Raw genomic sequence first — 11,110 nt, 5'->3', positions numbered from 1 at the left:
GACGAGATGACAGCCACATTCCTTTAACTCTAGCAGTAAATCTAGCTTTGATAATTATAATCTCCTTATGAGCCAATCAGCCCAAACCTAGCTGACTTAAGGTTTCCAAAGCTGTTTATGGTACTTAAGAATGCTGGTATTCGGTTTAATAAAAGATATATCTAGATGGTCTTAAAGTTGTGCTCAGTATTTGGAAGTGTTTAGCTTTCACCTTTAATGTATAAAAATAAAATAATGAAGCTGGCAATTTGAATACCAGTCATTGCTGTCCACACAGCACACTTTTATTCTACAGTACATAAATATGCGATTCTTGTTTAGTTTTAGACCCACGTTGGCAGCATGTGGGGAAAACGTTGGAATGAGCTACCACTGTAATCTGCATACAGTGAGATTCCTGTGTCTAACACTGATACTGCTTTTCCTTCCTTTCTTGCACTAGTGTTGGGCATTTCCCTCCCCACAATGCTTGTGTCAAACTTACTACATAAGCTATACTCAAAGCTTATATTTGGGGGGGTGGGATGGTAGTATCTTTAATGTCTAGTCAGTCATTCACATCTTCCTTTTCAATAAACACGTGCTAAAAACGCAAGTGGCTATGTTTTATTTGTTTGATTGTGCCTCTGAAGCTCTAATTCCCAGGTGCAATCAGAACTGCATTTGTACCTTGGAGTTTCCTCTTTTTGTAAAGCTGAGCCTAACTTGTCCATTTTACTAAAGTGAATGTTTAAGGGCACAAGTTTCTTTTCCTTATATTGAAACCAGAGATGCCTTCACTACGGAAGAAAACAGTTTTCCTGCTGTTCTGTTTTAGATAAAAACCTAGGCCAGAAAGTTCAGATCAGTTCTCAACTTCCCTTTTTTTTTTTTTTAAGAGTTTCTGAGCTCCATGTGTTAGAAGGGTCAGTTACTTCACGTGCAAGAAAGGCACCAAGTGTGGCAGTCAGATCACCAGACGAAAGAAACTCAAGACTTTGTAAGGAGCTCCTTCACACATGTAAATAAAAGGACTTTGGCTTTTGCAGGGTGAGATCCATAATCATTAACTCACTTGACTTAAAAAAAAAAAAAAAAAAAAAAAAAAAAAGCAAACCTGTTTTGGTTTCAGAAAATTCAGTAGGAAGGTAAGGACTTTTACTCTGAGTGGAAATGAAATAAATGAAGCTCATCTCAGCAGGAGTACTGAGAAACAGCACGTAAAGGCTTTTCTCATGAAGATGTCCCAGGTAAAATTTTGTGGATCCAGACACACGTTTTGATCTTGATGACTGTTCAGCTTCATCCTCAGTCCTCCGGAGTTTTAAGGATTCTCCAGAACCAAAAGGTGGGGTATGCAATTTGTATTTCTTTTTATTTGCTGAATGAAACCAAGCCGTGTGCTCGGCTTCATGGAGTGCCTTTGCCTGGATGGCTGTGATGTGACATGGGGAATGGGAACCCCCGGGAGTGCTCCAGGCATCGGTAGCCAGATGAGTTGCACAAAAAGAAAAGGGGGGGGGGGGGGGGAAGCATCCTCAGCATTTGGTAGGAAAAAGGAGCAGTGCTGTGAGTGGATACTCAGCCAGCAGAGGAGGGAGCTGGAGAGAGAGGCTTTGTTTTCCTCTTAATGCATGATCTTCTCTGTGCTGGGACAAGAGAGTGAGCAAGAGTGCAGTTACTGGCTGCCTGCCCGACCCTTTTGATCCAGAGAGGGGAGAGACGCTCTGTGGGAAGGAAGGAGAAACACGAGGATGGAATCAGAACAGGCGAAATGAGAGGAGGTAGGATGAAGGATACTGGGGAGGTGGGGGGAGGAATCAGCCCCCAGCTGCAGTCAGTTGTTATGAGTGACTCTAAGTAGTGTGGGAGAGTTCATGCGGGAAGCTAGTGTAGACCAGACCTCAACTCACACCACGATTTACTTCATAAAAACATGCCCTGTAGAGCACAGGCTGAAACTGAAGGCCAGATTCCTCTTCTTTTCAGATCTGTCCTTCTGGTTTTTTGTATGGAAGGAGTTTCTCAGGTTTAGGTTGGATAGTGTGTGAATAGACTTAAATGGTTCTTTAACACCAGATGTGATTTTAGGCTGCATAACAGCTAGAGAGAGGACAATTCATGGCATAAAGGTCAGTAGTGTTCATTTCTTTATTGGCTATACAGGGAAACTAAAATTAGAACTGTTGATGGATGTTATAAGTTCCCTTCACAGCCTAACCAAACCACAATCTATGTGATCCTTTACTCAATTTGTGCTGTTCAGAACCACATCTATTTGTTTAGCTGTGCAGATAACAGCAATAGTATTTTACAGGTTCTGCTGACAGCAGCAGGGAAAGCAATCCAGTTTCTCTCAAAATTGCCACAGCAAATGACAACATTGCTGAAGGTTTAGTCACCTGCTTGTCAAGGGCTGGTACAGTCAGGTAGACAAACTGGAAAACCTAGTATTGCATAGCTGAGCGCTGTAGTTCTGACAATTAAGCAAATCGATACTTCCTCTGCCTCCCCTTTCTCTGCAGCTAGTGCAGATGATGTTATTTGTCCTTCCAAGTAATTCCCCTTATTTATCAGTGTTTTGAGATCACCCCTGTGAAAACTTATCCCGGCTCTCCCTGTTACTATCTCCAGCCTTATACCAGAACTGTTACTCACCATAACTGCAGCTGAAACCAGAAGGAAATGAGTTGCCTCCGTGCTTGCTTCAGAGACAGAGGTCCTCGCGCAGAGACAGAAGCTGCGAAAAGGCAAAGCTCTGGTCAGGAGCATGAGATTATTGAATTACAGCAAAGTAACATGGAGGACAGTGAGGCTGAGCAAGACAAGCCTCTAAATGCTCAACCAAGAAAGGTAGGTATCTCACTTGCTCTCTTGATGTTTGCTGTTGGGGAAAATACCACACAGCAAGAGAAATGACACTTTGCAGGAACACCTTGTAGGGGAGGTTTAATTTGTTGTTTGAGGGAGAGAGGAAGGTTATTGACTTGAAAGTAACGGCTGAAAACCTGTTAAACATATTTTTTTTTCATCTTCTCAATGAAGTATTCTAATACTGGAGTGGGATTTTAAGCTTTTATTTTTTGTGCTTGGCTGTTTATGAACTTAGGAAATGAAGTTGTAATTGGTGCTCCCAGTTTTGCTTTCTCTTCTCACGCGCTGTCAGTGGGATTGGGCTCAAAACCAGAAAGGAGAAAATTTGAAACCCTTATTAAAAACAGGCTTCCTTTCAGAACAAATTAATCAGAAAACAGCACTGCCAAAACAAAAATAGGTTGTCCTGCAACAGATCATGCTGGATTCTCTCTCTTTTTATCTTTAAGTAATTTGCAATTGCTAACAATTTGAATTTGTATGAATAGAGTACCCCAAAGCCTCAGTTAAGACCAGCATGTGAGTCCAGACAGATAGTTCCCAGCGTTTAGCTTAAAGCTATGGAACAGACTAACGCTGGTAGAGGAGTAATATATACTTACAGGCGACTGTTGTACAATGATTTTCATTACTTACTCCAGAGCAGAGGGGCTATCTGTGGCAGAGCTAAAAAGTTCCCCACTTTTCCATACGGATGGCCGAGCCCTCCTGAGATCTCGTCCGTATTAGTCACGCCAGCCCTCCCTTCCCACTCCTGGCACAGCACTAGCTACTGCTTCCTTGGGTGAGCCCCGCTGATACCTCCGCGGGCCGATTCATTCCACTGGCTGGGCAAAAACCACATTGACTCTGCTATATTGGGGGCCAGTTACTTCTCCTCTGGCCTGGTAAGCTGAATCAGCTTGCTGCAGGGTCAAACAAGTTCTAGGGAGGTGCAAAGAGGAACAGGAGAGGCAGGGGTGAGCTAGATCCACTTGGCTCTCTTGAGAAACTTCACCCTTAAGTTTCTGTCTAGCCTTCCCCTTCCCAGAACTGAGTTTTCATTTGGACTGTATTTCTGCTGATTCTGGTAGTTGGCTTCTTGTCCTGTAGGGACTGCTGGAAAACTATCATGCTCTGCTTACTGCTCAGGTGGCAGGTTAACCAGAAAAACTGCCCTGCCCACCGGGGAGGGATTTTTTCTGCTGCTACTCCCTCCGGCAGTCTTATGATGTCTACGGGTAACGGCCAGAGGGTGTTGGGGTAGTTGGGGAGCTGAATGTTTACTTGAGATCAAGCCAGTTTGCTATGAGTGATTAAGAATTACGCTTTTGTGATGGTCTAAATAATATGCCTCAATCGAAACTTGGGCTTGAGAGCTGTCTGTCTCAACTGATGTCACTATGGCTGATGTCATAGTTGTACTCGAGGCAGTAGTTAGTGGCTTTTTTCCTTTTTCGGACACAAAATGATATGCTAGTGTCAAGTATTAAACTGAAGCTTCATTCTTCTAATACATTTTAAAAATTAAATAAAAAATATACATACGTAAACATGATCACACTTGAAAGCATGCTGTAAGTGAATCCGTATTCAGCCTTTGCCCTTCATTCGCCACCAAAGCAAAGCTCTGCATGCAGGGGTGTCTGCAGAGAGCGCTTCCCCTTTCTCTGCCCCCACTCCTGGAGAAATGACTTTTGCAAGATCTTTCTGTGGGTGTCTGTTTTCTCTCCCTGTTCATCTGCCACCCCCAAAGAAGCTTTAAACGAGCTGGTGGATGTCAGTTAAATTCAATGAAAGGCTTTCTATTATGCTGGGTTCTTAGAAAGTTCAAAAAGTAAAGGAAGGTAACCTGGGTTAGTACCTCCAGCCAGCAGCTGATTCCTGCCAACCTGCACGTGTGCGGCCCAGACAACCTACAGCGTGTGCTTTTCCTTGCCTGGTACTGATGTGAAAAAGGGGATGGAGCTTACTGCTGGGTTTGTGGTGGATGGGGAGGAGGAGGAGGAATTAAAAAGACAGCATGATCTACTTATGAATTCATGCCCTTCCTTCAGTCTTCTGGCTGTGGAACAAAACAGTTGGAGGGTAACTAATTAAGAGACTAACTTCTGCCATGGTCTTAAATCTTATTAAAAAATTAAATGAAAGGCAACTATTGTCCTTTCTCTCCTATATGAATGTACATGCATGCACAATTGCTTTGAAGAGTTTCCTTGTGATCTCCTAGAACAGGTGAGATTTGTAATAAACTTTCTGTTAAATGTACTCAACAGCCTTCAAGTTTCCAGTCTTCTGAAGAAACAGGGAGTCAGCTGTAAAAGTCTCAATTATTTTATGGTGTTTTTTAATGCAAGAGTATCTAATTAATAGCGGTCCAATTCCTTTGGGTGCTGGCACACAGGAGCTATGCAGATTGATATCATCAATGCAGAGTTGAATGATTCTGGAAATTCCTCCACAGACACCTTTTTGATCGGGAGAGATTGCAAACATTAAAAGGACAGTTTGTGGAACATGCAAATCAAATTGATGTAGTTTTAAAAAATTTGGAAGCTATGAAAGCACCTTTGTAGCACCTTAACTTTATGGGCAATTCAGGAGTTGGAAATTCTGCACAAATGGGAAATGATACGTGTCTCTTTCGAGTAATAGCTTGTCTGTGAATGTCCTTTGCCTTCTGCAGGTCTATGTTCCCACCTGCAGCAGTAGTTAAGGGTGGGAACCCCTGGCGTAGGGCGTTGCTTGTCAGTGAGACTCTCCTGCCTGTGTGGGGTTTTTGTTTCGAAGTGTGACAGGAGAGACATGCTTCAATATCTTTTCCTGCCTTATTTCATTAACCAATATACCCTTTCCTTTTATAACCAGGAGAGAGATCACTGGAAATCATGCAGGAATGTAGTTTTCTGGAAGTGTGAACTATGGATGGTTATAACTACAATTTTTCTAGTATTCTTCCTGGTCATTGTCATCAGCTTATTTCTTTATTCTAGTAAGTATTTGACTCTTGGTTCATCCTCTAATACAAATGTACAATATGTACAATCTGATATAGCACAAATTGAACAGTAGCATCCTTCCAACGCCTTCTGTGAACTGCTGAAGGGACTGGGATGCTGACTGCAGAGGGTGGTATGTTGAGCAGTGGATGTGAAGGCTTTTATTTTAGCAGGCAGCAAGCAATTTGTATCCTAATCAGATGGCAATTCCAGTTTGTAGCTAAGTGAGAAAATGTTTTGAGAACAGAGTCGGGGATGAGGATGGAAGTGATGCTCATGACATTACAACAAGTGCAGTGGATCACTTCCATCCCTTGTGCGGTGTCAGTGCCTGTCAGGCTCCCAAAGCAGCTGACTTTCGCTAATGGGGCAGGTGATTGACCTCCACGTGCTGTCACTTTTCTTCAGCCGACTTGCACTTTCTTTCTGTCACTTTGAATCAGTCATTACCTAGGAAACTTGTGACAAAGCCACCCTGGAGAAAGCCAAGAGGGTTGGGGTTTTTTTCAGTACTTCTACTAACTGGAACTTTTTCCTCACCTTTCTAATATTAGATGTTTACACAGATGAAGATGACTATTGGGATGCTGATGCACTACTAGGTAGTGGAAATCGTTGCAATTTTTCGGGAACATTGGAGTTAATGTGTGGTCTCCCACACCTTTTCTCTGAAGACATTACTAAGAGGGTATGTGTTGATGTGGTTCTTGGCAAAGCTGATTCTGCTTGTAACAGAGATACAGTGTTTTCCCTTACAAGAAGTTTCTGTTTCTCTGTGTAGCAACTCAGTCATTTGCAAGTCCCCAAAAAATTCTGAGTTGTACTTTTTCTAGTGTAATTTTAAGTTCTGATCTAGAAAAAAAGAATTGTCTGCTTTTAAGCACACAGTTTAAATTGATTAAAAAAAAAAAAACCACCTGATTTTTTTTCCCCAAGTTTGAGTAATGGTTGGGACATAGTCTTCGCCTTTTTCATAGAATCATTGAATAACTTAGGTTAGGAGGGGCCTGTGAAGGTCATCTAAACCCAATGCTGGCTAAAAATCCTGTGTATTGCATTCTCCTGTAAGTACAAGATGGCAGCCTGGGTTTGTGACTGCCATTTCTATTGAGCCATGACAGCTCTGAGTTATGGCTGAAATAAGCTCAGCCAGCATGGCAGTGCTGATTTAAGCTTATTGTGGAAAGGGAGACTCAGCAGAGAGACCCTTTGCTCTACCAAGTAAGAGTAGAAAGGCTTTTTGGTACTAATAAAAACCCAAGCCAAACAACGTAAATTGGACATGACAACACAAGCACATACTTTTAATTCACCCTGAATGCCTCCATTGTGTTAAGGTAATATAGTAACTACTCAAACACACAGATTAACTTGTCTGTCAAGCTAAAAGGGATTGTGTACCTTTTCCAGGGCAGATATTTGCTGATATTAGGCCTTCAGCACCTGTGTTCATGCCCCTTAAAACACCTTGTAAGAATGATTTGTTGTACTTTCTTTTACGGGGAAGAGAGACACTGAATGGAAGAATTTTTTTTTTCTTTTTCTTTTCCTTTTTCTCTCCAAGTTAACAGATGTCTACAGTTCATCTCCAGCTCTAGGACGCTACTTTAGGTCAGCTCAGGTGGTTTATTTCAGGTAAGCAATTTCTGTCACCAAAACTATCTGAAAATTCTGGGCTTTTGATGAGACATACATGTGCCTATGTAAATATGCGTAACATTTAAATCTGTGAAAAATAGGTTGTTTGGGGGAAAGTTACACATATAGTTAGTGAAAACCTACCAAAGGATCTTCTGGTGTAAATGGCAAGTGCTGTTAATAATATATAATGATAGTAACATTTTGTCGCTGTTATTATTGTCTCTGTTGTCTTTGGTCCCAAGTGCAGCCCTTAATAAACAAATTCAAGGATATTTATTAAAAGGAAAACGAGCTGCTGGAACCACTTGAGATTGACATGGCTTAAAGAGCCTTAAAGAAATAAAACAGGGTTCACAGGAAGGGGAGAACTGTTTTGTTCCCAAAAGAGCTAAAGGCAACAGGGACGTAGAAGTCATGAGAGCCAAAACAGTAATATTGCATTGCTGGTTTGTTTGGACCGCTTTTCCCCCTTCCTTTATTTTGGACAACAGGAGCAAATCTCAAAGCAGCAGCAGCATGTTGGAGAGACTGGTGGAAGAGGAGTAAGAGGCAGAGCAGGTGGCAGAGTGGAGGCTAGGCTAGCCTGGGTGGGAGATGCTTACACGTGAAGGAGAAACTCAGTCACCGAAGGCTGGTGGAGCCAGACGAGTAGCAGTGGTGGGAAGAAGGGGAAAAGCATCCAGGCCTGCCTTGCAGAGGCAAGAGAAAGCCTCAAGCTGGAACAGAGGGAGGATCTCGCTCTCGGCAGAAACTGGCACTGGGGGAAGGCTAAGGAGTTTACTGTGTTTGAGACTGTAAAGTTTTAATTTATGGAGATACCACAGGTTTACGACAGGAGGGAGGCTGAGCAGTGGAGGGAGAAGTGGGGCTGGAGAGATCAGCTGCAGCGTGGTCCTGCCATGGAGAGATAGCAGAGAGGCAAGGGAAGGCGGTCAGAGAGCTTCCCCAAGGACTTCTGAAAAAGCACTGTTACAAAAGGGATTAGAAAGGCAGGAGGAAATCAAGGGAAGTAGATTTGCAAAGTCCCAAGGCCCTTGAGCGAGCAAGGACAGAGGGAGAGCCCCCTTGGGCTGCGGCAAGGGGCAGTCCGGAGGGCACTTCGGGGAACGTGCTCCCCTGCACCGCCAGCCTTGGGCACGCCAGCTCTGCTCAGTGCGTGAGCTGTAGCTCCTTAGCCTGACGGGTTAAAATTATGATTTAGACCATTGAGTGCAAAGCTGTAGTTCTGCATACGTATTGACTAGCTGATCCCCCCCCCCCCCCCGCTTTGTGTATGTGTCTGTCTCTATGCCTCTTTTTCTCTCTGTGTCTCCTTGTCTTTTACCCCATCCAACTACTTTTTTGACGTTTTGCATTCCGTGAGTACCAAATGTAACTGTCGAATTGTAGTCAGTGGATTTGGCAGACCACAATGACATGTCCAGAGATATACTCCAGTTTGGTGGTTTGCGTAACCCACTCCAGAGCTGAGTTAGGAGCACAGCTGGGTGGCCCCACGTACCGCTAGCAGGAAAGCAAATTTTTCTGCAGGTTCTCAGCTAACCTATGCATGAGGTATTGTAGGACCTCTTATCATTACGTACTTGTGAAGCACGAGTGCTGAAAACCTCACCCCATTAGGACACGTGTCCAATTGCCCTTTGTGCGTTTGAAAACATCTCAGGTTGGCTTCAGGTATGTGCCCAGTTTCTGTTAATGTCAAGAGCTGTTCTAAGAAGGGAGGGGGAGAAGGAAACTGGAATCTTTGATGGCAGTCTTCTTCTTTTATAATGCTTTTCTCTAGAACAACCTTAAAAAAAATCCAGGCCAACATTGATATGAAAATTCAGTCTTCTCAAAAAGGAAAAGATCCAGTATGGACATGAAGGCATTCATACTTGACTTTGTTTGTTTTTCAGTAATGAAAGCTCCACTGTATTTTATCAGCTAGAATTTTCTGTACCACCATCAACAGAGGGGTTTATGGAAAACACAATGAACCCAGATTTTATAAGGAACGTTTTACGTCAAAATATTTATGATGAAGAAGATACTTTTAATCCTGGGACATCTGAATGTAACAGGTTAATGCTTGACCCGACTTCTCTCACATTAACATGTAAGTGCTATATACCAGAGAGATTGTTTCTTTACAAAGAGCAGAATTATTTACTTGAAAGGAGGGAAACCTTTCTGGAAAGGTGTTGAGATTTGTTAGTAAATATATTTTGCACAACAGTATTATGAAAATTGTAAAATATTCAGTCTTCAAGAAAATCTTGCTATGCTTAGTTTATAATCTAGGATTCACTGTTTGGTCCTCTGTTGAGAAAGGGAGTAGTGGCAAGACTGGTTAGCTACAGACTCCAACCAAACTTTTCAGATCTCCTCTTGTGTTTTGTGCGTACAAAGAAAATCTCCTCATATGTGTGTGGACCATAATGGGGAGCCAAATAATTAAGAATGTTTCTCCTCATTCTATACTCATATCTGAATGCTTATAAAACAAATTTTAATCCAAGTAAAACAGGATAAGTAATTTGGGAGTGAATTTCTGTGGGTTTTGGTTAGTTTGTTTTGGTTTTTTTCTCATGGTCAAGGATGAAAAAGCCTCCAGATTTTTGTCTTTTCAGAGTTTTTTGGGAAAACGTATTATGCACAGAGAGACCTTTTAAAGGAACAAATGTTTATTCTTCCAGGTTTTCTAGGTAGTGATTCCAATGACTACCAGTGACTAGGTAGTGATTCCAATGCATTTAGATTTTCCTTGATTGAAGTGTCAGTATAAAAGTCCTATGTGCTTTGCAGTTTTACTGAAAAAAATGCATGGAGCTGCTTCCCCCCACCCCCAACTTACTGAGGCACACCTACGTGCTTTCAGAATAATTCTAGGCTAACAAATCACCATACAGTGTATATAAGTAAGATTTGTGATTAACTTATATTGACTTTTCTTGGTACTCTTATCAAGGGACAAGAGAGCAACAAGTCATGAGTTCCAATTCTCAGCATCATTTTGTTCCTTATATATTGACAGGATTCATAGAAAATGCATCATAAAAGGGACAGGAAAAAATATGCTGAAATATCTAACTAAAGTTTCATTTTAATGCTAACAAAGTACTGTTTTAACTTTCAGAGAAATTATGGAAATACTCCTCATCTTCCTTACCACCTAGAAGAGATGGCTTCTCCTACCTGTTAGTAATACTAGGGTAGGGAGCTATTTGTTTGGTAGAAACACTTCTAAAGATGTTGTCCTGTAAATACTGTCTGTGATGCAATATTGTAAATGGAAAATGTGGTATAACAGTGTTGTGCTCCTATAAGACTGCTACCTCCTTCTTTATTGTTGTCTTGATATCTCAATAACCCATTTCACTCTTGTGAAAATCATGTATCTTGTCTGATACATGCTTTGTTGACTTTGAAATCTCTGCTTTGTCTTGCCTTACGATTAAATCTGGATTCTCTGCACGAGCTTTAAAAGCAGTCTTGCACATGGGTCCTTTCTTCTTCTCTTGTCTTATCCAAAATTATCTGCACGGCTTCATCCTTAATGCTCACTTTCACCCATGTTCATGTCTGTTACTTTTTTCCCTGGTAGCTTCATATGCCATGTTTCCCCGTTGTTCTTTTCTCATAAAACTGCCTGAAAA

At 41.9% G+C, this 11,110-nt stretch overlaps 1 protein-coding gene across 2 annotated transcripts; it reads left to right on the top strand.

The window, feature by feature from the left end:
- The first annotated feature begins 2,664 nt into the window (after positions 1 to 2,664).
- LOC104831612 (chromosome unknown open reading frame, human C3orf52) lies at positions 2,665 to 10,743 on the top strand. 2 transcript variants are annotated; one of them, XM_010567295.1, is made up of 6 exons: positions 2,665 to 2,832; positions 5,701 to 5,824; positions 6,386 to 6,519; positions 7,396 to 7,466; positions 9,371 to 9,570; positions 10,591 to 10,743. In XM_010567295.1, coding segments are annotated over exons 1-6 (699 nt in total). In that variant the 3' UTR covers positions 10,593 to 10,743. The 2 variants fall into 2 exon arrangements, with proteins under 2 accessions (XP_010565597.1, XP_010565596.1); XM_010567294.1 differs by lacking the exon at positions 10,591 to 10,743 and having other exon boundaries at positions 9,371 to 9,659.
- Positions 10,744 to 11,110: the final 367 nt, after the last annotated feature.

This window comes from Haliaeetus leucocephalus, unplaced genomic scaffold (genome assembly GCF_000737465.1).
Source record: "Haliaeetus leucocephalus isolate CR32 unplaced genomic scaffold, Haliaeetus_leucocephalus-4.0 Scaffold228, whole genome shotgun sequence".
NCBI classification, from domain to species: Eukaryota; Metazoa; Chordata; class Aves; order Accipitriformes; family Accipitridae; genus Haliaeetus; species Haliaeetus leucocephalus.
Note: the sequence above shows the minus strand (reverse complement) of the source record. Positions and strands in the feature narration are given on the sequence as shown.

Coding starts and splice junctions, on each gene's coding strand:
- LOC104831612 (XM_010567294.1), top strand. CDS start 2,665: ATGAGTTGCCTCCGTGCTTGCTTCAGAGACAGAGGTCCTCGCGCAGAG. Junction 2,833..5,700: donor TAAATGCTCAACCAAGAAAG/GTAGGTATCTCA, acceptor TTTTATAACCAG/GAGAGAGATCACTGGAAATC. Junction 5,825..6,385: donor CAGCTTATTTCTTTATTCTA/GTAAGTATTTGA, acceptor TTCTAATATTAG/ATGTTTACACAGATGAAGAT.